This window comes from Beta vulgaris, chromosome 5, assembly GCF_026745355.1.
Source record: "Beta vulgaris subsp. vulgaris cultivar EL10 chromosome 5, EL10.2, whole genome shotgun sequence".
In the NCBI taxonomy this organism is placed as follows: Eukaryota; Viridiplantae; Streptophyta; class Magnoliopsida; order Caryophyllales; family Amaranthaceae; genus Beta; species Beta vulgaris.
Window position 1 is genome coordinate 39,898,888 of NC_079206.1, and position 25,712 is coordinate 39,924,599.

Genomic DNA, 25,712 nt, shown 5'->3' on the forward strand with positions numbered 1-25,712 from the left:
CAGAAGTAAGACGGAGTATATGGAGTGCAAGTTCAGTGGGTTACAAGCAGCGAGGCGGGGGTGGTCACTTTGGATAGCAAAGTGGTTCAAGGATCGAACGCTCGTTACCTAGGATCCATTCTCCAAAAGGATGGAGAATGGATGGAGACGTGGCGCATAGAATTAAGCGGGTTGGTTAAAGTGGAAAAGTGCCACCGAATTCCTTTGTGATTCCGGATTCCCAAAGATTGAAGGGAAAGTTTACCACACTGCAATTAGCCTGCTTTGTTATATGGCACCGAATGTTGGGCGGTGAAACAATGCCACGTTCATAAGATGAACGTGGCGGAGATGCGTATGTTGCGGTGGATGTGTGGCCACACAAGGAAGGACCGATTAAGAAATGAAGTGATCCGGGAAAAAGTTGGAGTTGCATCCATTGAAGAGAAGATGAGGAGAATCGGTTAAATGGTTTGGTCATGTGAAAAGGAGATCAGGAGATCACCGGTGAGAAGAATTGAAGAGTGGAGGAGTAATCAAATTGTAAAGGTAGGGGAAGACCTAAGATGACTTGGCTGAGGGTAATTGAAAGTGATATGAGGTTACTTGGGATTGAGAGCATGACGTTGGATAGAAGTGGGTGGAGGGGTAGCTATGAAGCACGGGTACGCCTCCCAGGCACCGTTTTCCGTACCGGGTACGGGTACGGGTACGGGTACGGGACGGATTCGCCTGGGATTCGTACCCAAAACGAATCTGGGAAGGTGGGTACGGCGGCAAGAATTGGGTACGGGTGGTGTGCAAACCGGGTAAGGGTTTTTGGAGAATTTCAAATTCTCTCTCACCTGAACTGAAAACTCCTTCAAAGTTCTTCGTTGCTCCTTGTCGCCGATCGTCGCCGGCAGTCAGTCCAAGTGCTCGCCGATCATGCTCGAATTGTCCTTTCCTCAGTTTTTTGTCTGATTTACTTTTTTTAGTTGAAGGAGAAAGTGAAAAGTAAGGGTGGTACCGTGGTAATTGGTAAAGCATGAGTCATCAACTCATTACAGTACAGTACAACTGTACAGCATATTTGATTATTTTTCTAGTAAAGTTGTACTTGTAGTGCTGCAACCTTCTATTTTCTCTCATAGTCTGACTTATCTAGGGAAGAGGTTATAACTTATGGGTGTCCAGCTAACATTTTTTTTTTCTTTTTTCATTTTTCTTTTTTCTTTTTTCTTTTTGACCCCTTATATATTTTATTATTCTAAGTCTCTAAGAAGGTGCAAAACTTATTACCTAATTTTAAATTCCCCTCAAAAAAAAAAAAAAATTACCTAATTTTAATGCTTTTTGTGCAAAAAATATTATATGTAGAAATTTTTTTAAGGCAGTATTATTTATTAAATGTATTATATTTATTTACTTTGTTTTTTGCCGAATCCAAGCCGTACCCGTTTTCGGAAATTTTGATTTTGCCGTTTTCCGTCCCCGTACCCGTTCCCGTATCCGTATCCGTATCCGTGCTACCTAGAGGGGTAGTATCTATGTGGAGGAAGGGGTCTGATTACTGCATTTATTTGCTTTTCTCAATTGTGTTGGTATTAAAACCTTTTGCTGAAAACCTTTTCTAAACACTTTTTGGAGTAAACCTTGTTTTAAAAAAAGCAAAAAAAAAAAAAATTTTTTATCACTCTTGACGATGCCATCTCCTCTGGTCACGATTCCAGTTGACGATTCATGTTAGCCGACCCCAATCACCTTGGGAATAAGGCTTAGTTGTTGTTGTTGTTGTTGTAGTGTCGAGTGAGAAAAGAAGATAGGAGAAAGACTGAAACATTAGTTTCAAGGGTCAAAGTGACACTCTTAAAATCTTTAGCGTCTAAGAGGTTCAAGTAATAAATCGGCTGGGTTAAAATTTTAAAACAATAGATCCTAACGCCTCAACGATCATACGCGATCCTATGAGCAGTTCTGCATGGGCGTGATTCTAAGAATGGTTCAAGTCGTTTGGCCAAATCTAGATCGTCTGATTGTACGATCCTGCATTCCGGATCATGATTTTGATAACGTTTATCGTGATGTTGATGCTTAATATTGTAACTAAATGATTACAGAGGTATGTTTTTGTATTAGAAAAGATCCATTATGTGCTGGAACAGGTGATAATATAACTTCAATGTTTTATTTCTGAGGTCAAATGTTCACCTAATTGTAATTGTTTATTTGCTCTTAACTGTCCGTAATTTGGCAGAAATAATAGATATATTCCTATGAAGCATTTTTGGGAACATGGTGTGGACAAATTCCTACCTCTTGGTTCATAGGTGCTATCTTTGTGACTGTTTGTTTTGTCTCTGTTTGATTTAGTGAGGTTATGGATGCTTTGATACTCTTAAATAAAAGGTTGAAGAGAGATGTATTCTGAAATCTACAACGTGGTGGTGTTTGGAATTTCATGGAAATATATTGACATTATTAAGGTCATGTATCTACGCTTAGCCCGTTTCTTTTTGCTATAGTCATGAATGATGACGAGGTCAATTCAAGATGATATACCATGGTGGCATGGTCCATGATGTTATATGTTAGAGAATGTTGGATCATTAAATAGACTCATGTTTATAATGTTAATATGGTGGAGATGCGTATATTAAGTTGGATGTATCGACATAAGAAATGGAATGAGATGATTAGGAAGGAACTAGGAGTTACTTCTATTCAAAACAAGATGAGATAAAACCGCTTCTCGTGGTTTGGACATGTAGTGGTGCATCAGTTAGAAGGTTTAAAGAGTTGCAAAGTGATGAGAGGGTAAGGGGTACAGGTAGAGCTAAGTAAACTTGGAAAAGGGTTATCGAGAGTGATATGAGTTTACTTGGGATTGAAGAAAATTTGGCGTTGGATAGGGAGAAATGGATAGAGAATTTATGCCGATGACACGACTTGATTTGATCTTATTTTTCACCAATTTAGTTTTTGTTTACATTTTTCCTTGTATTTCAAACACTCTCTCTCAAACTTTCTAATTATTTTCTTTTCAGGGTTTTCTCAAATCATACCCTTAATTTTTCACATTTATTTTTCTCTTTACATCTTATACTTCCTCCGTTTCATAATACTCGTTACACTTTCCATTGTGGGAAGTCTCACATTACTTGCTACACTACCTTTTTGGGCAATAAACTCTCTCTATCTCTCTCCTCTACATGGGTCCCTTTTCTTTTTACTCTCTACCTCTTTCTTCTCCAAAAATTGCCTAGGAGTCCGTGAATTGAAAAGTGTAGCGAGTAATATGAACCGGAGGAAGTATATATCATTTTCTCAAATTTTATTTTTATATTCCCATATTGGTTTTCTTTTAACTAGTCTTATATGCACGCGACGTATGCAAAAAAAAAAAAGCTCGATTGTGTAATAACATGTATGAAAAATCGTTAAGAACGTTCATTTTATTTCCATTTTTTTTAGACTAATGAATAAGTGATGTTATAAATGTGATTGTTAATTAAGGGTATGATGGTAAAAGAGGGGTGAATTTGTATTTTGTTAGTTAAGGGTATAATGGGGTTTATAATTTTTGGTGCCCCTCCTCTCTTTCCTTATATATAATAGAGATACCTCAATCGGCGTATTTAGTTCCTTGTACTTTTTCTCGTCTTAATCCTCTCACGTTTACTCCCTCATTTTTTTTATTTAAACTTTTATTCTTGTACTTTTTTGGTTATTCTATCATAGCTATAATCTCTCATGAAGATTCATGTTAGCTAGTGCAAATCATTTTGGGGTTAAGGCTTTGTTGTTTTCGTTGGTGGTGTACTTGGAAGGCAAGGGTTTGGAGGATCTTTTGAGGTCATAGCTTCACATAAGGTTTTCAAGGTTCTGAGCTAATAATATTAATATCTGTATATGAATTATAGAAATGTAAAATGTTACGATACCAGTTACCAAGTACCAACAGTCCAACACATTACACATGGTCAGTAATTTAGCAGCACACTTGTCGCAGTGCTGCATCGTCTTTTTTATATTCATAATCTAAAAAGTTTACAAGAACATAGGAAAATTAAATGGCTATTGCACACTGATGATTGAAAGTTAAGATATATGTTTGCTAAAATCATATGGTCTTTTTTTTTCCGGTTTTTTCACCAAATACCCCCGAGTTTTCAGTTTATTCACGAGGTACCCTCGCACTTTTAAAAATACACGAGATACCCCACAGTTTTTAAATAATACATCCAAATACCCTTAATGACTAACGGCGTTAACCACCGTTAGTCATTAATCCTAATTTTGTGTTTTAAACCTAACTAATCTATTTAACCCTAATCCTAACCCTAACCCACCCTCCACCACCCCTCCACACCTCCTACCACCCCAGCAGCTCCCCTCCCCCCCCACCAGCTCCCCCACCCGCAGCCGCCCTCCCCCACGCACCCCGCCACCCTCCGCCACCCAAACGCGACTCTCTCTCCTGATCTAATTGCGCAAAAACCAACAGGGGTGGGGGAAGGGGTGCAAAAAAGCGGCAGGGGTGGGGGAAGGGGTGCGAAAACCGGCTGGGGTGGGGGGAAGGGGTGCGAAAACCGACAGGGGTAGGGGAAAGGGTGGGAAAACCGACGAGGGTGGGGAGAAGGGGTGCGAAAACCGACAGGGGTGGGGGTGGCGGCAGGGAATTAAAACTCTCCCGTTCCGTTACAAAACGACCGTTCTGTAACGGATTTTGGATTTGCCGTTCCGCGAAATCCCGTTACGGAATGCCATAATAAAATTCACATACTTCTCGCCGCGTTGTCCGTTCCCTAACGCGAACTCGCCGCGTTAGAACGCTTTTATCCTCGTTACATCCGTTTTTTTCAAACATTGGCCAAATTGTTTCTATGATTTAATTATATAGTTGATGAAACATGATATTCTATTAGATTTGATTATATTATGTTGTAATAATGCTTCTTAAACCAAAAAAATGCAAATAAAGTTGAAACATAGTTATGTGAATTTTTTTAAAAAATTCACGCCGCGTCGGCCGCGAAACGTTCTATTTGCCCGTTACAAGCCGTTCCCACGACAACGTGACCTTTCCCGCGAACGCGACCACGATCGGGTTTTTTTTTCCCTGGGTGGCGGTTGCAGGGGTGGGGTGGGGGAGGGGGTGGTGGCTGCAAGGGTGGGGTGGGAGACGGGGTGGCTCTTGCAGTGGTGGGGTGGGGGAGGAGTGGTGGTTGGGTGGTAGTGAGGTTAGGGTTAGAGTTTGAAATTAGAGTTTAGGGTTGGGATAGGGTTAGATGTTAGGGTTTAGTTAGATGTTAGGGTTAAGTTAGGTTAGTTAGGGTTAATTAGGGTCTAATATGGGTTAAAACTAACGGCGTTAACCGCTATTAATCACTAAGGGCACGTGGATGTATTATTTAAAAACTGAGGGGTACCCCATGTATTTTCAAAAGTGCGAGGGTACCTCGTGAATAAACTGAAAACTCGGGGGCATTTGGTGAAAAAACCGTTTTTTTTTTCTTGTTATGGTGTTTGTTATTTTCTTTAATAGTATGTAATATGATGTCATTTACCCTAATATAATTTTTTTCTTTTATTTTCTTTTATAGAACTTATAGGTTAGTGTTGTATAACATGTATTGTATTGAAGTAAACATAGCCTTAGTGTATGGATAATACCAAATCGTGGTAATGATACTCTCCAGTCTCCATTTGTCTAATACTTCAAAATTTTATTTAGGAACTCTCAACTATTGCAGATAATTTGACACATGTCATTGTTGTCTTAGGGTGCGTTCTCTTCAACTTAAAAAATTAAGTTTCAAGTCCAAAAGTTTAGATAAGTTCAGATAAGTTGCAATCAGGTCCAATCAGGGCAATAAGTTCCAATCAGGTCTAATAAGGTCCAATAAGTTCCAATCAGGTCTAATAAGGTCCAATAAGTTCTAATCAGGTGTAATAAGTTTCAATCAGGTCTAATCAGGTCCAAATAGTCAATGTTCAATAAACATTTGTATTATTGTCCATTATTTTATTATTCATATCACTATTCGCTGATTATGATTATTAGAATTTTAATTAAAGTACCACAATGATTATATAGTATTATACTTGTGTTATTTTATTAAATATTTACATTATTGTCTATTATTTTATTATTCATATTACTATTAGCTGATTATGTTATTATTAGAATTTTTTTTATTAAAGTACCACAATGTATAGTATTATTCTTGTATTATTGTCTATTATTTGATTATTTATATTACTATTAGCTGATTATTTTATTATTAAAAGATATTATAATCATCGTCAAATAAGGTTAACAATAATAGTCATTATAATTACAATATTTTGCAACTTATAAATGAATTAAATAACTAGAGATGACATTTTATTATTCTACTACTTTTAAGTAAATGAAAGTGGAGTGAGAATTAAAGAGTTCTACTACTTTAGTCATAAATTTTTCATATGTCAATTTCTCACTTGTTAGTAATAAAGGTTAATATATTAGTAGTGAAAGTTATGTATAGGCAAATATATAAATAGTAAATTATTTGCTAAATTATTTATCATAAGAGATAATTAATAATTATTATTTTTTTAAGGGACGAATTTTAATAATTATAACTTCATAATAAAATTTGAGGGATTGTATTTTCGTTAGGGGTTATATTTATGTTATTACTCGTCAATTTTTTTGTCTAATAAGGTCAAATAAGTTTCAATCAGGTCCAATAAGGTCTAATAAGTTTCAATCAGATCCAATAAGGTCTAATAAGTTTCAATCAGGGCCAATAAGGTCTAATAAGTTTCAATCAGGTCAATAAGTTTCAATCAGGTCCAATAAGTTCCAATCAGGTCCAATAAGCTGAATCAGGTCCAATCAGGTTTAATAAGTTCCAATTAGTTCAGTTCAAGTTCAATAAATTTAGTTCAGATAATTTCAGGCCAATAAGTTGAAGAGAACGCACCCTTAAGCTACAAACTTCTACCAAGGTATTACCAAGGGAAATAAGATGACTATTTGATCAAGAAAAAAAAAGTTTTGGAGATAATTTTGTCAAGCGGCACATTTTTCTCGATCACAAAGGAGTATAGATCGAAGAATTTTTGCAAATTTGGATTGTCCTTTGCATTTATGAGTTACAAAGTACTACCTCTGTTTCTTTTTAATAGTTAGACTTTCACTTTTGACACTATTCACAAAATTCCCTTTGCCTATCATTTGTGATTTATGGTTAAGAGAAAATATAGTCATGTGGGGTCTTGTTTGATTCGTCTCGACATGTACTTTTAGAATATCAAGTTTATATATTTTTTACAAATACAAAATTAGAGATGTAAAGGGTCAAAGTACTGCATTGGCATGCGTGAAAGGTTTAAGGTAGCATATAAGGCTGACCAATTGTAATAGTGGGCAACTTTGGACAGGCTGGTGAAGGACTCTTGTTTTCTTCCTGAAGCCATCTTGTTGTTTCAGAAGTCAACTTGTTTCTTCCTGAAATTACCTTACCTTTCTTCTTTGTCTCTTGTTTGCCTCGGGTGTGTTCAGGTTCTTGTTTGCTGCCTAGTTGACATTTAAGTATCCGACTTTTATGCAGTTTGGGGTCATGCACAAGAGTGTCTTCGATTTTGTGATAGGTGATTGTTTGAATGATTCTGTGGATGAAGTGTTTTAGATTATAGGATAACAATTTGTACGTGATTGTTTGGCAATTGAGTTTTATACAGGGGTTCTGAAAATACGGCTGAATCAATTTGGTATTTCGGTTCACCCGTATGGAATGGTTCACTACTTTAGCGTACCGAATTTGACGATCTCAAACTGGTTGATTTAAATAAGCCTAAAATTTGGTCTGCCCAACCGTGACAAGGCAAATTTTTGCCCGCATTTCCCGTATTTTACATATCAAGACTCTACTTCAGAATTTTTTTCTAGAGATTCCCACTGTTCGAACATCTTCCTCCAATAATGACAAATCAACATAAAAAGATATGGATAGAGAGAAGGGGTAAACACACAACGATCACTAGATTTATGGTGGTTCTAAGGAGAAAAAGAAAATGCTCTATAACTTATATTTATAATATATATAGTGCAAATAATAGTTTAATAAACCATGATGTGGTTAGTGTTGAACGTATCCGTTGCGTTCCCACGAAACCGCAACCGTTCCCGATACCGTGACCAAAACCGTATTCTCGAACCATGTTGGAGGGGTGAGTTAGGGTTGCATCTACGGGGTTAAGGAATTGTGGAGTATGGATTTTTTCCTAGTGGCCCAAGACTTTATAATGCTGTGGAGCTAGGTTTTTAGTGAAATGTAACGGGGATACACTACATTGTGCAAAGGCAGCCTAAAGTATGACCCAATGTTATGGTGAAATGTTCTTGTGGCATGCATCAATATCCAATCATGCTTTATTGAAGTAAAAAAAATCTTGTTGAGCTGATTCTTGAACAATTCCATCTTTATGCATTAAGCTCATAGATGTTAGAAAATGTGCCGAGATCAGGTCCATCGACATTTGAAACTTTCTTGTGTGTTGCTGTATCTTGTATAACATTCTTATGTGATACGACACACATGGTCACATGGAGCAAGTTGTACATCCTGCTTGCTTCAAATGGCAATATATAAATATACTTGATATGTGGTTGGTTTTATGGGTCTTTTACCTTTTATTTGTTCAAGTTTACCGAGTCGAAGCTCTTCCTTGCTGCCAAACACAGTCACTGTTGTTTATTTGCATGATTAAAGTAGCTGTCATATGCCCTTGTAAGAACTATGCAATTTACTTTTTCTTCTATATGCATTGTCTTCGTCCGTCCGTCTGTTTGTCTATATTAGGGCTTACTCTTGGTGGTGACTAGATGGATCATATCTCTTGAAATGTTAGGTCGAGGAACTTCTGAGGAGGAGACTTGCCAAGGAGACTGCTGAGAAAGAACTTCAGGAGTTCATACAGTTATTATCATCTGCTAAGGCAAGACCTATGGATGCAAAGCTTTCCAGATCCTCATGGATTCTGGAAGAGAGGATTCGTGATTGTGTTGAAGCTCTTGCTGCTTATGCAGTTGATACATGCTGCACTGAGATCCAAAAGAGAACAGTTGGAACGGTAATTTGTTCTGCTTGAGCTCAGCTTAATTCCTCTATCCCTCCCGTAAAAAAAAGATCCTCTATACCTTGTAACTATTGAAGTGTATTGATTATAGCAATTTGTTCTCTCTGACGTCTGACTTAAAAGTTCGTCCATTTTTCTATTCTGGGTCTCCTGACATACACGTCCCATGTGTGAGGGGAATTAAATAAATCAACGAATCTGAAAATTGGGTCATTGCTTGAATTCATTCCTGAAGCAAAGTTAATGATTTAACTGAGAGTAATTGTTAGTGACTGGGGAGGCAGGGACCATAGTTTTATCTAGTGCTTCATCAGTTGGAATGTTTTTTCTGCACTTCCCATCATATATTCACGTGTTCTTGTTTCTTGAACTTCTTTCCCTTATATACTTCCTTAGTTCCTTTACCCCACAAGTTCTTTACATTTTGAGTTTGCCTAGATGCAACATATGTTTTAATAACAAAACAACCTGCATGCTATACCTTTTCTCCTTAGTATATTAAGCTGGAGGACTGATGTTGTCATTACAAATCATAGTAATATTCCTCTTTTAACTTATTAACCTCTTCAAATTTGAACAGGCTAGAATGCTTAGGAGGAGAGCTTTGATGGCACAGATTGAGCCTTCTTAGTCATGTGTGTATAGAAACAACTAGAATGAGAAAGCCAATCATAATCTCTCATATGGCTTTGTCTATGTTCCGAAATTCCCCCTATTTTCCGGTTATGTATGCGATGACCGTGTTAACTTAGGATTGGTTTTCTCGTTTCTTGTTCTAGACAATCTGAATTACAAAGGTTATAGTTATAAGAAATTTAGAACAAATATTGGCTCTTAATCTAAGGTTTCGGATAAATTTTACGTCGGTGAAAAGATTAACTCTCAACTCCTAAACTAATTGTGTTTCTCTCACAAAAGATTAGCTCTCAAGTTTTACAAACAAAGGGTGACTTTCCGTAGCTTAATCTCACAAAAATTCTGTCTAAACAACAACCTTGATGCACAAATGACAAGACTTTCGGATTTATCATTCATTAAACTGATTTTTCTTGTACAATTTAATGGTTATGTGAAGAGAAATCATTCTACTTAGGCTAGGACAAGTCCCTAGCTCTCCATTACAGGCTCTCCATAGTAAAAACCCTAGAAAAAAATTGGCCGTCAGAGAGAAAAGAGAGAAGGAAACTTTCGTGAAATCTGAATTCCCACTTTTAGATGCCATCTAGGCAGCTAATGTTCACTCTTAAAACAACTTGCTCCAAGACAAGTGGAAACTTGTGACTCGCAAGAAAGAAACTTTCCTAAACCAAACACCTTGGATAGCAAGCAAGAAATCTGATTTTAAAACTTGCCACTAATACTCCTCAAAACCGTGTGAATGAAACACGGTTTACCTTCTCCTTTTGTTTCCTTATTTTGTTCATGCTTGAAGCCAAGCAAACTTTCTTCACACCCAAGTAAGCTCCCAAAATCAGCCCTAATGCAAGAACATGTTGGCGTGCTTAATGGACCATGAATATGAAACAAAACTTGATTGCCATGTAACTCTTGTTGGCTAAGGACAATTCTTGACTAATCTAATTTCGGTTCACAATCCAACCTTCTCTATGCGCAAGTAAGCTCCCAAAATCATCCCTAGTGCAAGAAAAATTTGGCGTGCGTAACGGACTATGGATATCAAACAAACTTGACTCCCAAGTAACTCTTGTTGGCTAAGGAACAATTATTGACTCTCATCTAATTTCGGCTCACAGTCCCTGTGTGTGCGCGCGTGTGCGCGTGCATTTGTGTGTGTCTGTGTCTACATAAATGATATGAGCTCTGTGCAATGCGTAATACCTTTTAGGTATCTCTTTTCAGATTCTTACAGCCATGGGGTTGGCTAAATCATCATCATCGGCGTTTAATCTTCTCATTGATATTGGTTATTTTCCAGTGCATGTCAATCTTGATCTGTTGAAGCTAAACATTCGCACCAATCACTCAGATGATATTGTGTCGGCTGCTGAAGATTTGCTGTCAGTGTCTTTTGATATAGATGAGGTAATATCTGATGATCTTTTCCCAAATAGATTATATAATGCATTTAGCTAGTTGTTCTTCGTGGATACATTAAAGCGAGGCTTTACCTGCGAATCATTACTCATAGCTTATTGCGTATTGAGGGAGGGGTTAATAATAATTGTTCTCAGTGTGCACCATTTCTTATTTAAAGTGTTTTTTTTTTCAGATCCGGAGGATAGATCTTACTCACTTGAAGGTCTACGCTATTGATGTTGATGAAGCTGATGAGGTAATTATACTCGATGTGATTCCAATCCAATGGAAACATCTCTATCTCAGTATAGATGTCTCCCTCTCTTTATGAGTGTGAGGGTGTTATTAAGTAGGTTTCCTGTAATCCTCTCCCTCACTAGGTACATATATATGACCCAAGGGAACCTAAACCAGGATAAAACGATAATCTTTCATCAGCGCTTATACAACTACCTACTCTTAGGGGGCTTCAAGTTGAGAAGGAGTGTCATAGGCTGGGGATAACCAGAAAGAGCATCAAAATTATCAAAATTATGGGTAATAATGTAAGTGTCACACATCCAATTGCAATATTACGTTCAGATGCATCTGAGCATCTGTAAATGCTCTACTAAATCATTTGCTTCACTGTGCCATCGCTATATCTTCCATTCCTTATATTTATGAGGCTTATGTTAGAAACCCAGAGTTTTATAGTAATTGGAATAAGAACAGATGAAAATATATGGTAAAAGATATGTTGTATTAAGCTAATGAGACTATGAGAGTGATTTCCGGTACAACTCCCACACTCGAGAGGTGGGTTACTCTCCATCCCTAATGTAATTTTTCTCATTTTTTCTGAATGATTCTCTCTTGCTTTATTTCTCCTATATTAACTAGCTTATTTCTTCTCCAGACTTCTTGCAACTTCATACATAGTAAGTACTCTATAGCTCTTCCTTATTAGTTATAACGGAATACTTTTTCCTTGCCCCCTTTTAGCCCTCCTAGCATTAGTGACTAGTGGCTTAGTGGCTTAGTGGCAGCTGAGTTCCTTGCAGCTTATTGAAGTCCCTAAGATTCCAAGATGCAACGTTCATCAGGTTATACATGGGACACTTTTGAGCTCTTACTTGGTTCAAGTTGTATCACCACAGGATCTTACCTGTCCTGCAAACCTTGATAGCGTTATGAAGCAGCAGCGTCCTGATGTTTGCTAGGATTTCCTTTCTGCCTGCCCTATGAGTAACCGTCCTTTCTTCTCCAGTCTTCTCTATTGCTTTGGTGTTTAATACAACGTTCTAACAGAAGTCTATTCCTGCACCTATCCTTCACGATCTGCTTGTCAGTCTGCTGAGACTGCCTCTCTTTTGTAGCTTACTTCTTTGATATTAGGTTGTGGGGCTGCACCTCACTAGTTTTTGGTTAATTACAAGTTTACAACACACAACCCATGACTGACTTTCGGACAAGTTTTGCAGCACTAGGGCTTTCAGTCGATCTGAACATTGTGGTTGTAAAATCTCCCTGAAGGATTCTTCATTCAAATTGATTGAGCATCTTAGTGACTTGTAATATTGGCTTCTACTATGAGCACATAAAGTTCTAGATTGCATGGCAGTGAACTTATCTGTTGGCAATAGAGTTCTTAGTTTGCTTGCAATTGACTGAGCAATTCCTGGACAGTTTGGCAAACAACATCCAAAGAGAATTTACCCTAAGCAACTTATCATTTTCTGCACATTACAGATTGTGTATGTATTTGCAGCTTGATGATGCACTTAGTGCAGCAAGATTGCAAGACGGTCGGATCAAAATCTGGATACACGTGGCGGATGCAACCTGCTTAGTTCAACCTGGAAGCACTCTGGACAAGTAAAATTATCCATCCACATAACATGCTCATTGATACTTTTGTGCTATGCTCCAAATACTCTTTTCTTCCTGTATCCATTTTTTTATTTTAAATATTGTAAATCCTTCTTGTTATTGTATTTATCGTGACTTCCAGAGAGGCCATGAGCAGAGGAACTAGTGTTTTTTTGCCTACAGCAACTTATCCTATGTTTCCAGAGAAGCTTGCAATGGAAGGAATGAGCTTAAAACAAGGAAAAAAGTGCAATGCTGTGACTGTATCTGTTGTACTGCATCCTGATGGCAGGTACCCGATGTTAGATGTATAATTATACCTTTCTAGGTCCCAAATATTCTCATAAGGATCTCTATTTTATAAGAGAACACCTGAGCACTTTGTGTCGTCCTGAAATGCCTAAAATACCACCATGTAATTAATATTTAAATTGTTTATAAAAATGTCATTATTTTATTGAAGAAATGAAATTTCAGAGCTATTTTTTCTACCAATTATGTTTTTTGTACATCGACGCACACATCGCGTGCATATAAGACTAGTTATAAATATCAGGACACTGTTTCGTAAGACTCTTCTTGAATAGAAAATACATTCCTGCTTGGACATTTTTTGTATTTGTTGTGTGTTCTCGGTTCTTGAAGTATTTGCTTACACTTTTTTTTTTTTTTTTTTGCTCGATATGTGAGTATTCAGGTATTCCTACCGACTGGGCATAGAATTAGCGTAAATGGGTACAATGTGGTATAGTTTTTGGCTGATCAGAAAATCACCTTCATATACTAGTTCCATGATACAATTGGTGGCAGCATCTGGCTTTTTCACAATTGTGGCACCAGAAGAATGAACGCACTACTTGCTGTCTTGCTGCTAATTTATTGCGAAATTGACTTCTATCTCTATTCAATGTTGCATTATCTTTGCATAGCACATATAGGATATATTTTTGCCTTATCTTTCAAATCATATGATAACACATCATGACTGTTGGCTCCCACTTTCTCTCTCTCTTTCTCTAATGTGGCATTATCTTTGCATAACACATAGGATTTTTTTACCATTTTGTTCTCAACCCTTTTTGTTTTCAGTCATTTGATAACACATTTTGATTGTTGGCTCCACTTTCTTTCTTTGCTGCAGCATTGCTGAGTATTCTGTAGAGAATACCTTTATCAGGCCTACCTACATGCTTACTTATGAAAGTGCATCAGAGCTCCTTCATTTGAGTCTTGAAGAGGAGGCTGAGTTAAAGATTCTATCTGAGGCTGCAGCTCTACGTTTACATTGGCGTAGACAGCAGGTTAGAATTCACTTCCACTATATATAGGGATTCATTTTTCAACAAGTCCTGATTTCTTCTTATCATGTTTATATTTCACAAATTAAGTGACTCTTTGTAGTTTCTATATTACCTACTGATTGTCTAGTTGTGTTGTATTGTGAAAGGACTTATCTAGTGCTATCTCCCCCTCAACTCTCTAGGCTGCAATATTATTATGGATCTCGTCATATGGGATCCACAGCCCACATGTCTGTGGATTTACTTCCTGCTAGTTAGGGCTGGTACAGAAGATCATTAGCCACTGTGTAATATGAAAGAAGGGAAATGTACAGGGTGCGTAACGAGTAGTAGTCATACGTTCTGAAAATCTTTTTGTTCCCCATGTTGCACTCTTTCAAAGATTAAAGGAAGTGATTTTTTTATAGGGTCGGGATCCAGTGAGAATGGGTTCTTATATGAGAACCTATATCTTATGTGAGAACATATTTATGTTTAGAACATACACAACACTTTTTAGAACATATGCAATACTTTTTAGAACATAATTTTTTGTTTTTAGAACATATTCACCACTTTTTAGAACATATGCAACATTTTTTCCAAACAATAATTTATAGAACATAAACTATGATTTTTAGAACATGAACCCATATTTTTTTATGTAAGAACCTAATGAACACATATACATATATTGATATATACATGTTTTTGAATTTTCAAGCTTATGTCCTAAATTATTTCAAGTATGTTCTAAAAGTATTTTAATTGTGTTCTAAGGTTTTTCAAGTATGTTCTAAATTATTTCAAGTATGTTATACATGATTACAAGTACATCCTAAATTAATTCCAGATAAAATTTTAGAACATGTACACCTTTTTATAGAACATATACACGGTATCTCATATTATATAATACTACATATGCTGATGAGGAAAACTCATCAACGAGCTTTAAATTGCTACTTAGCAATAACTAATCATCATCATCTACCATGTCAAAAGATCAAAATCATGTATCATCAACAAAACTATAGCAATTATTTTAGAACACGAATTTTCAAAGTTTAGAACATTAAATAACAAATTTTAGAACATGAAGTACAAAATTTTAGACATGAAATCCAACATAAATAAAATCGAACTTCAAAAGTTTTGATAAAGAATTCGTTAAACTTGGCAAGAACCTCTCTTGAACTCATTTCACTCTACTGATTTATATATGAAGAACTTTGTTGAATTTTATCTTGAATTTGGTTGAGTTTATTTGAGGAGAGAGAATGGATATTCTTGAGTAGTGAAAATGGTCATCTTGAGAAAAGATAACAAACATGAATTCACTCTACATAAGTTGAATCTTTTATGAAAAAATTTGTTGCACTTGTGAAAAATTTGATTGAAGTTGAACTTGGAGCTTCAACTTAGTCTACTTGAGGAAAGAAAATGCGCATTCTTGAGGAGAGATAATTAGTCTTTTAGAGGAGAGATGAAATAAATTGGTAACTAATGAATGCAAGCTAAAAAGATTGAATTTCATAAAATTTATGAAGAATTTAGTAATATGTGTGAAGAACTAGGTTGAATTTGTGTTTGAAACTTTAATGGAGTATTTTTGAGAAGAAGACATAGTTCAGAACATATCACTTAATTTATAGAAAATAGGATGTATTCTCACATAAGAAAGTGTTCTCACATAGAGGAAGTCTTCTCACAAGAGTCTTCCCATATATATATATATATATATATATATATATATATATATATATACATATATATATATATATATATATATATATATATATATATATATATATATGTATATATATATGTATATATATAGGGTTGGGTTCTAATGAGAACCTTCTTATGGCGAAAACTGAGTAGAAAATATTAAATGAGCAAAAACGTAAATGAGCAAAAATGTAAAATGAGAAAAACGTAAAATAAGCATAGAAAGTTAAATGAGAAAAAAACATAAAATAAGAAAAACGTAAAATGAGCAAAAACGTCGCGAAATGAGCATGAAAATATTAAATAAGCAAAAATAAAAAATCAAAGAAACATCAAATGAGCAAAAATGTTGTGAAATGAGCAAAATCTTCATAAAAATTAGGGTGGTTCTCATATGAACTTACAACTATCTATCTACTAGAATTTTTTGCACGCGATGCGTGCTTGAATTTTTTTCGAACAGAAACTCAATTTTCTTCGAGATAAGAGTCAAAATTAATTGAACATTAGACATACGATAATTGTTTTTAGTTGCAAAATTTGATTGGTTTAGTTTCTGTCAGTTAAGTCTCTCACCATTCTTTTTTTTTTTTTTTTTTTTTTACTTTTCAAAGTTAAATTCTATGAATAAAATAGAAAAATTTTTGAATTTATTTATGATTTCTAATATTATAATTTTTTAGTTGATTTTTGAATTAAGTACAGTACTTCATAAATTGTAAAGAAAGTAGACACTTTGATTTCAAGTCAATTTTTTCATAGGTTGTAGTTTGTAAGTGAATTTTTAACTTTTTGTAAAGTTTTCTCATTTTAGTGATTTGCATAATGTAAATTATGCAATTTTATGATTTTAGTTGACTTGTGAGTGGTTATTATAATTATATTTTTGATATTTTTGTTTGAAGCCCCTTTGATTTGTAAGTGAATTCGTAATTTAGAATGGGAAGGGGGTAAGATAGTCTCTTCATTCGGGGACACCATAGCTCCCCTTCCCTTATATAATAGAAATATGTTGTACTTTAATTCTTGAATGATACTCCCTCTGTTTTTTTTTATCTTTCTCACTTAGAATCTTGACACTATTCATGCATAGAGAGAATCTTCTCAAATGTTCTCAATTTATAAGAAAAAACATAGTCATGTGGGGTCTTGTTTGATTCGTCTCAATTAGTACATTATTAATATTCAATCGTTATAATTTTTACTAATATATAATGAAAGATATTTAAGTTTTAAAACGTGCATTGGCAAACGTGCAAAGTCAAAGTAGGAATGATAAAAAAAAACAGAGGGAGTATTTTATATAAACCTTTTTACCTTGATAATTTATCGCTATTATACAATAGAAAAAATACGTCCAAATATATGTAAAAGTTTCATTATATATAGGAAACACTATAAAAAAGTAAATATTTTTTTCCTTGTCTAATTTCTAAATTCTGATTTCACTACAAATACACCTCTATTTTTTATCATGATCCACCATTAATTGTGAATGGTTCTTAAGAATAGTGATTTGTACGTAAATTTTTGTAAATGTTTTTGTATGTATTGACGTTCTAGGTTATTAGTTTTAGTTTGTATATTAATTTTAAGTTTTAATAAAGTTTCCTGATTATTTGAGTGATTTGCGTGATTTTTATAATGTGATTTTCTCAATTGTATGGGTGATTTGTAAAGTTTATTCTTTTAAGTGATTTGTGAGTGAGTGTTGTAAATTTATTTTCGGTATTTTGATTTTGACATTCCTTTTGTAATTTAGAAAGAGAAGGGGGGAAAAATAGGCGTTTCAAAAGAGGACACCATTGCTCCCCCCTTCCCTTATATAATAGAGATATGTGTATATATTAGAGTTTATTTGATGTTCTTCTTAAGCTTCTTTATAGGGTAGGTCCCGGCATACTTTACCTTTATTCAGCTGCTTTTTGTGCTAATTCCTTTTTGTGACATTAGGTGAGTGTTGTAAACCGTAAATATAATTCTCTTTGGTTGTGCCTTTAATTACATTTAGACAGAAATATGCATTATTTTGTAGTCATTTTTGTTTGATATTGTTTTTTTGTGACTTGATGTCTTTCAAGCTCTTATACTTTGGTTTGTCACTTTCTTTTTCAGGGCGCTGTTGACACCTCAATGATAGAAACACGTGTCAAAGTGGAAAATCCTGATGATCCAGAACCACGGATTAATCTTTATGTAGAGAATCAAGCGGACCCTGCAATGCGCCTTGTTTCAGAGATGATGATTCTTTGTGGAGAGGTTATTGCTACATTTGGGTCTTGCAACAACATTAATTTACCTTATAGAGGACAGCCACAATCAAATATAGATGTATCCGCATTTTCTCATCTTCCCGAAGGACCAGCTCGAAGTTGTGCTATAGTTAAAATAATGCGTGCAGCCGAATATGATTTCCGCAAGCCAATACGCCATGGTATTTTGGGAATTCCTGGTTATGTTCAGTTCACATCCCCGATACGTAGATATATGGATCTTCTTGCCCATTATCAGGTGCGTTCTACTCTTTACCGAAGAACTTAATCAAATGGCGATAAATGGTTTTTTGTGTTCCTTATCCGTGTTACTTAGTCTTCAAATCAGCTGCTGAATGTTTTCCACTTTCATTGTCATAGTTATGAGTCCTGTTGAGAGAAAGCTCTTGTCGAGAGTTCAAGTTTCTAGGTAGAATCCTGGATATTGTGTATCACTTTTTCGTATTCTATAGGTTCATCAAATAATTATATTATTTTATGTATGGCCTTGAAGTCTTCCAATGATGTAATGAGCCAATTTTGCTGATAAAATGTATGTCTTCCCTAGGCAAGAGCTAATCAAGAAGGCAAACCAGTGCACCCAGAAAGAATTATATTCAGCTTAGATAATAAGGTTAGCTAAGAAGTAGGAAGTCTTGAAGGCATATGTTAATAATATAAAAATAACGGTTTTTTTACCATATACCCGTGACAAATTTTCTTTTGCACCATATACCCTTTCAAGTTTTCAAATTCACCACATACCCTTTTCAAAAAATACACTCACTTAACCTTAATGACTAACATCGTTAACGTCCGTTAGTCATTAACCTCCTAATTCCTCCCTAACCTTAATTAACTAGACTAAACCTAAGCCAAACCCTAACCCTAACCACCCACCCACCACTCCTAGTCCTCCCCCACCCCACCCCTTCCCCCACCACAGCAGCAACCTCTCCTTCCCCCACCACCGCAGCCCCCCTCCCCCCTCCCCTTACCCCCGCGCTAGAATCCCGGCAATATAATCCCCTTTCCCCGCGTTGGAATCCCCGCGACGCAATCCCCTTCCCCTGCTTCCGCAAATCTGCCGCACTACTGCTGTTGCCGCACACTACTGCTGTTGTTGCCGCACACTACTGTTGTTGCCGCACACTACTGCTGTTGTTGCCGCACACTACTGCTGTTGTTGCCGCACACTACTGCTATTATTGCCGCACACTACTGCTGTTGCCGCATACTACTGCTGCGGGGAAGGGGGAAAGGGAGGGGGAAGGGGGGATTGCGGGCTGCTTATAAGGGGGGCAGCTGGTGGTGGGTGGGCGGTTAGGGTTAATTAGGGTTAGAGGGGGATCAAGATAGGTATAGGGTTAATTAGAGTTAGAGGGGGATTATGGTAGGGTTTAGAGTTAATTAGGTTAGAGGGGGTTAGGGTTTAGGCTAGTTAATTAGTGTTGGGGGAGATTAGGGGGTTAATGACTAACATCGTTAACACCGTTAGTTATTAAGGGAAAGTGGATGTAGTTTTTGAAAAGTGGAGGGTATATGTTGAATTTGGAACTTGAAAGGGTATATGGTGCAAAAACAAATTTGTGAGGGGTATATGGTAAAAATACCGTAAAAATAACACCTTTCACCCTTTTGCTTCATAAATCAGCATATTTTAGACACCTAAAGATCAATAAAATGGCCTCTACAATAGTCTTTTACTTAAAAACTCAGGGCACTAGTAAAGTGCTCTAGTAATGGAGATTATAGGTCTTTGGAGATGTGCGTTTATCTTTATATCTGTATATGCCAGATAATACTTAAATTATATGGACAAGAAACACCTTGTCTTAAGAAATTTCATTTAGGTGTATAACTTTCCAAAAATATAATAGGCCTGTTCTTCACATGGTCATGTATCTTTTCAATATCTACCTAAACCTCCCATACACCTTACGTCCTCGAGATAATTGCAAGAGGGGTACTATTGGCAACAATTTATAACTTTTGTTTAGGATTTTTGATGTGGCAAGTTAGACTGGTGGCGAAGGCATGTAGTAGCTGTTTTTGTAATATAAGGGGAAGAGGTGACAAGAGGCATTGGCTATCGTGTAAGCATTACCTTTCAAGAGTGGTCTAAGCCACTTGACACATAGAATATTGTGAGCACAACTATTTCTCTCTTTTCTCTTTTTGCCTACCCCACAAAATTTGATATCTTCTTTCTTGATAATGGGTTGTGATCATGATGGTAGAACATGTTTTACGAGCAACTAGGCTTACATATTGACATGGCTAGGGTTCTCAAACATTAATGGGAGCCCAAGGAGGAAAAGTGGTGTTTACACTTTACACCACCGATGAAGAGTTCAGAGATGAAGGAACTCCTTGAAGATAAGGGTTTTTCATTATGATCGATGCAATCAAGCTTGAACTTCCAGACTTGAAAGCTAATCTCGATCCCCTTTAGTATTTGTATGGGTTACTCGTATCGAAAATGTCTTGATTATAAGAACTACGATGATTAGAAAATATATAAGTTGGCCAAGAAACATGCTTCTTTGTGGTATGAAAACTTAAAATCCCCTAAAAGAAGAGAAGAAAGGACTAAAGTCACTTCATGGGATAGGTTGAAAAGGCACATGTAATGGAAATCAACTAGGGATTTTATGCTAGGCAATTATCTCAAATTGAAATCACTTATGTGAGTTTCTATGTTAGACGAGTGTTATACACGTAAATTTGAGAAGCTTGTCATCATTTGTGATGTCAAAGGGGAGTCAGGGGAAAATATAGTTGCTGGATATGTTAGTAGCATAGAGAAAGGATTAGGTCAAAAGGTGGATGTGCATCTTGTGGCTCTTTTGATGTATGGTACCAGAGGCATTGAAGTATAAGAGGTATGAGGAATCCAAGGTTTCATTTAGGTGTAGTGGCTATAGTACACCAAGCTTTAAGAGTTGTTCACTCTGACAATGAGTTCCTAAGATTGTTGTCGAGGATGACAAAGGAAAAGCCCTAATGCCCTCATCCAGCAAAGGTGATTTTGACTTATCAAAGAAATTTGCCATAAGTGTAGAGGATATGCACACTTTGCTAACCAATGTCCTGTCCTGACCCTAGAGCGATCGATGATTTTGAAGATTTTACCAATGACCTTCACCCGGGGATGTCACCTATTAAGGGGCTTGCACACCAAATTGATCTTATTCCAGGGTCTTAACTTCCTCTCAAGCCAACTTACTGGTGCACTCCCGATGAAGCAAAAGGACTTCAAAAGCTAGTTTTATTGTTTTCAAAAGCCAACTTACTGGTGCACTCCCGATGAAGCAAAAGTCCCTTACTCCTTGCCCGTGCTAGCTTTATTGTTTTCAAAGAGGGATGGTAAGTGGAGGATGGGGTTTGATAGCGGGCTGTCAACAATATTACAGTCAAGTATCAATTTTCAATTCCTCGACCTGATCATGTGCTAGATGAACTCATGGTCCTAATGTGTTCTCCAAGATTGCTTAGGATGGTTGTCATCAAATTTGGATGTGAGATGTCAATGAATGGAAGACCACTTGCAATCGTAAGCAAGGCTGTACGAGTGTTCTATGTTTCTTGTGCAATGAAAACTGGCCTATAGATTCCTCATACTGTCAGAGCTCAATATTTTTGTCACCCAAGATGACGAAGAGGAGTTGCTCGAGGAAAATTCTGATGGAGAAAATATGGACTGAATCCAAAACAATGAAATTGGTAGGAATAATTATTAGGACAGGCAGGTAATAATTGATCCTTATGCCACACACAATTTTGATCTCCGTAGCCCCAGGAAGTAGGGTCTTTTTGGTCTATAGTGACGTATCCTTGATTCCTTGGATAATGGTGACTCAGCATAAAGCGGGTAGTGTAAAGCAAAATTTGCTTTAGTTTCTCCCCTCCCTCGGAAATTCAGATGTATTTTAGTATTGTAATGGTTTTAAACTTTGGGATCAGTAGTTAATATAAAAGACGCAAGTGACGGAATTCAAAACTTAATGCACTCAGGAAGGCTGTATGAAGACCCCTTAAACCATGCCAGAACTTTAAATTGTAGATCCATTGGAGTGTTTCTAGTAGAATTATATCACTAACAGGGCCAATCTAAGCCAAATCTACAAGGGGAAATTCTGAAACTGCACAATACAAAGGTACAGACCAGCATCAGTGTCAAATATAGTACACCTATCTAGCTCCCGTACACCTTGCATACTCTGGGATTGGCAAGTGGGGTACTAACTGTACTATTGGCAACTCAGTAAATCTGTTAGGATCATGTGACGTAGTAAGATAGTTAAGTGATGGAGAGGGAATGCAGTAGCTGTGAAAGAGGGAAGAGATGTGTGTGTGTGTGTGAGAGAGAGAGAGAGAGAGAGAGAGAGAGACATTCGAGAATTGTGTAAGCATTACTTTATGGGAGTCATCTATGCCACTCAAAAGCTCAGAATATAATGAGCAAGCAGTTACCTGATTTCAATACAAAATCTTTCTTCTTTCTTCTCTCTTATCTTTATCTGCTTTTTCCCTGTTCTAATTTTAGATTCCAGCTCATTACTTTGTTCATATTAGATGAACTTAACCCTTGATAACAGATCACAAACTTGGAGAGCACATATTAAAATTGTTTGAGTGATCTATTATGATAATGCCAAGATTGGCAATTACTTTGCATTAGATCTATTTGTTATGCTGTTGCATTCATTGTTTGAGATGGTTGGATTGTAGCAGAATCTTCCGATTTGTACCGTTGCATAGTCAGGGTGATTGTTTGTGCCAGGTGTCTTAAGGTGGATTCCTACTTAATCATACTAAACATCCTTAAACGTTTTTTGGGGATACTTTTATCGCTTATGCAGAATGGAGTTTTGTATCTGAACATTTATATTAAAAAGTGTTATCAAGTCAATATATCCTCCATGTGGCATTCTCCATTATACATGAAAAGAAGAAAAAGAAAACCATTGTCATTACAAGTGTTGAACCCGTAATTATGAAATCTAGAGTATCTGGTGACTGATACATGGGATTAGGACACACCAAACTTATGACCTACTTAAAAACGTGCTCTCTTTTCATGAATTTGATTTACAATCTTCCTCTGGTCATTGTATATATGTAAAGAAGATGAGCGTCAATGTACTTATGTTTGTAAATTGTCAACAAACATAAGCCAAGCAGTGCCGCTGCTGTATGTATGCTAGTTCCTCTCGATATCTTGTCTCAGGAGTTTTTATGATCCTTTACTATTGTATTTAAAATTAGATTACCCTTATCTTTCTGGATGTTTTCATAGCAAAAACGATTTATTGTACGCTCTTAATGATTTGTTGTTTGCTAACATCATTACCAACCTGACTGCTTGTAGGTAAAAGCTTTTATTAGGGGTGATTCCCCTCCATTTTCAGCAGGTCAGCTAGAAGGCATTGCATCGATAGTGAATATGCAGCAGAGAGTTGCAAGAAAGCTGTACAATAGTAGTCTTCGGTATTGGATTTTAGAATATTTGAGAAGGCAGCCAAGGGAAAGAAAGTTCCGTGCTTTGATACTCAGATTTATTAAGGACCGCATCGCAGCCTTGATTTTGGTGGAGGTATGCATATACCATTTATTGACACTTTCATTTTTTATATCCACATACAAATGTCAATCTGCCTTAAAATTTACTTTTGGTACAAATGTTATGTAGCTTTCAGCTCTCTTCTAGTTAATCAGCTACAAAGCAAGTTTTTGTATCATCCCTTTATCTTTTGGGCAAGTGGACGGGGTGTGTGCAGGGTTAGGAGTACCACCCAGTAGATATGTGAGCTATTAAGGAATGAAGAAACTCCTATAGAAAATATACTAGTAGTTAGTGGCGTATCGAGGAATTTGGGGTCTGGGTTCAAAGTAGAACATAAGACCAACTAGATTGGTTCGACATATAATCAAATCCAATACTTTCTCTTTTTCTTTTTAGATGCTATACTTTCTAAAAAGAGGTGTTTCAAAATAGATGCATCACTTTCTTTTTTGGGAAATAAATCCTCTCTATCCCTCTCCTATCACGTGGGTCCCCATTTTTCTTTCTGTCTATCTCTCTCCTCCTCAAAAACTGTGCAAGAGTCTGTGTTTTAGAAAGCGTACTATCTACTATTTAAAACGGAGGAAGTATCTTAATTGAAAGCGTAAATAAAAATCAATCTTCTCTTTGAGGTGGATTTTGATCTCATGATCACTTTCGTGGATTGTTTATTTGACAAGTAAAGGTGTTAAGAATGATAGATCAAGAGTTTGGAGGGTAGTAAAAGATATTTTAGGAGTGACTTTGCAATAACTTGTTAATGTTTAATTATTTTCATTTCTTAACCTCTTATTTTGTACCCAAAAGAAACTTTCGTGGATTTGAGGTTTGTGTGTGTTTTTCTCACACTATCATTTAAAAAAGGGTCTTCAACCCTTCATCGTACAAACTTTAAAACTTAGAATAATACTTTGTACACTAATTGTTAGAATACCTCACACGAGTCTACAAGACTACAACTACAACATTTATCTTAACAAGTTTGGAATGTTCGAATGTTGTAAAACAATTGACGAATCCAACTTATAAGAATCAAGCTTGCCTTATTGGTTGGAGGTCCTCCTTTTATTTTTGTGACAAGGGTTTGATTCTTGAACCTTGTAAATGTTGGTTCTTCAACTTCTCCCCCGCAAGGGATTTTCATCTTACCTTTAGAAAGTATATATTTTTTTTGTTAGAATACATCACAAGAGTTAGAATAAATATCTGTAAGTAAAAATATACTAGAAGCTATGACTATGAGCAAACTATAATGTACACTTTAAATTATTAAAAAATTTAATCTTTGCTACGTAACCTTTCTTCTAATTTAAGTTTGAATTCACAAGTTTTCAATTTTTAGTCAAGAGTTCAAATTTTGACAAATTTGAAGTCTTGAGAGAACCATAGTCTAAGCGGGAGTTGTGTAATAAAGGAAACAAAAGACTGAGAAAAGGGGTTAAGTTAAACTAAAAAAATGGAAAAATGGAAAGGGGATGGGCAAAGTAAGAGTGGGAGGGGTTGAACCCAGGGAAAAAAAACGCGCTCGCGGTCGCGTTCGTGGGAACGGTCGCGTTGTCGCGGGAACGGCTTGTAACGGCGAAATAGAACGTTTCGCGGCCGTCGCGTCGTGAATTTTTTTAAAAAATTCACATTAATATGTTTTAACCTTATTTGAATTTTTCTAGTTTATGAAGCATTATTACAACATAATATTATCAAATCTAATAGAATATCATGTTTCCTCAACTATATAATTAAATCATAAAAAAAAATTGGCCAATGTTTGAAAAGAACGGATGTAACGGGGATAAAATCGCTCTAACGCGGCGAGTTCGCGTTACGGAACGGACAACGCGGCGAGAAGTACGTGAATTTTATTATGGCGTTCCGTAACGGGATTTCGCGGAACGGCAAATCCAA

General features: G+C 36.2%; 1 protein-coding gene across 5 annotated transcripts in view; it reads left to right on the top strand.

The window, feature by feature from the left end:
- LOC104893672 (ribonuclease II, chloroplastic/mitochondrial) overlaps window positions 1–25,712 on the top strand; it is a 41,332-nt gene that overhangs the window by 11,564 nt on the left and 4,056 nt on the right. For 4 of the 5 annotated variants that reach the window (XM_057395111.1, XM_048637453.2, XM_048637454.2 and 1 more), the window contains 8 exons: window positions 8,863–9,084; window positions 10,951–11,133; window positions 11,321–11,383; window positions 12,878–12,984; window positions 13,121–13,270; window positions 14,120–14,279; window positions 18,105–18,500; window positions 23,616–23,840. In XM_057395111.1, the coding sequence (XP_057251094.1) occupies window positions 8,863–9,084; window positions 10,951–11,133; window positions 11,321–11,383; window positions 12,878–12,984; window positions 13,121–13,270; window positions 14,120–14,279; window positions 18,105–18,500; window positions 23,616–23,840 (1,506 nt within the window). The remainder of the gene's footprint in view (window positions 1–8,862; window positions 9,085–10,950; window positions 11,134–11,320; window positions 11,384–12,877; window positions 12,985–13,120; window positions 13,271–14,119; window positions 14,280–18,104; window positions 18,501–23,615; window positions 23,841–25,712) is intronic. The other variant, XM_048637455.2, reaches the window with a different exon arrangement.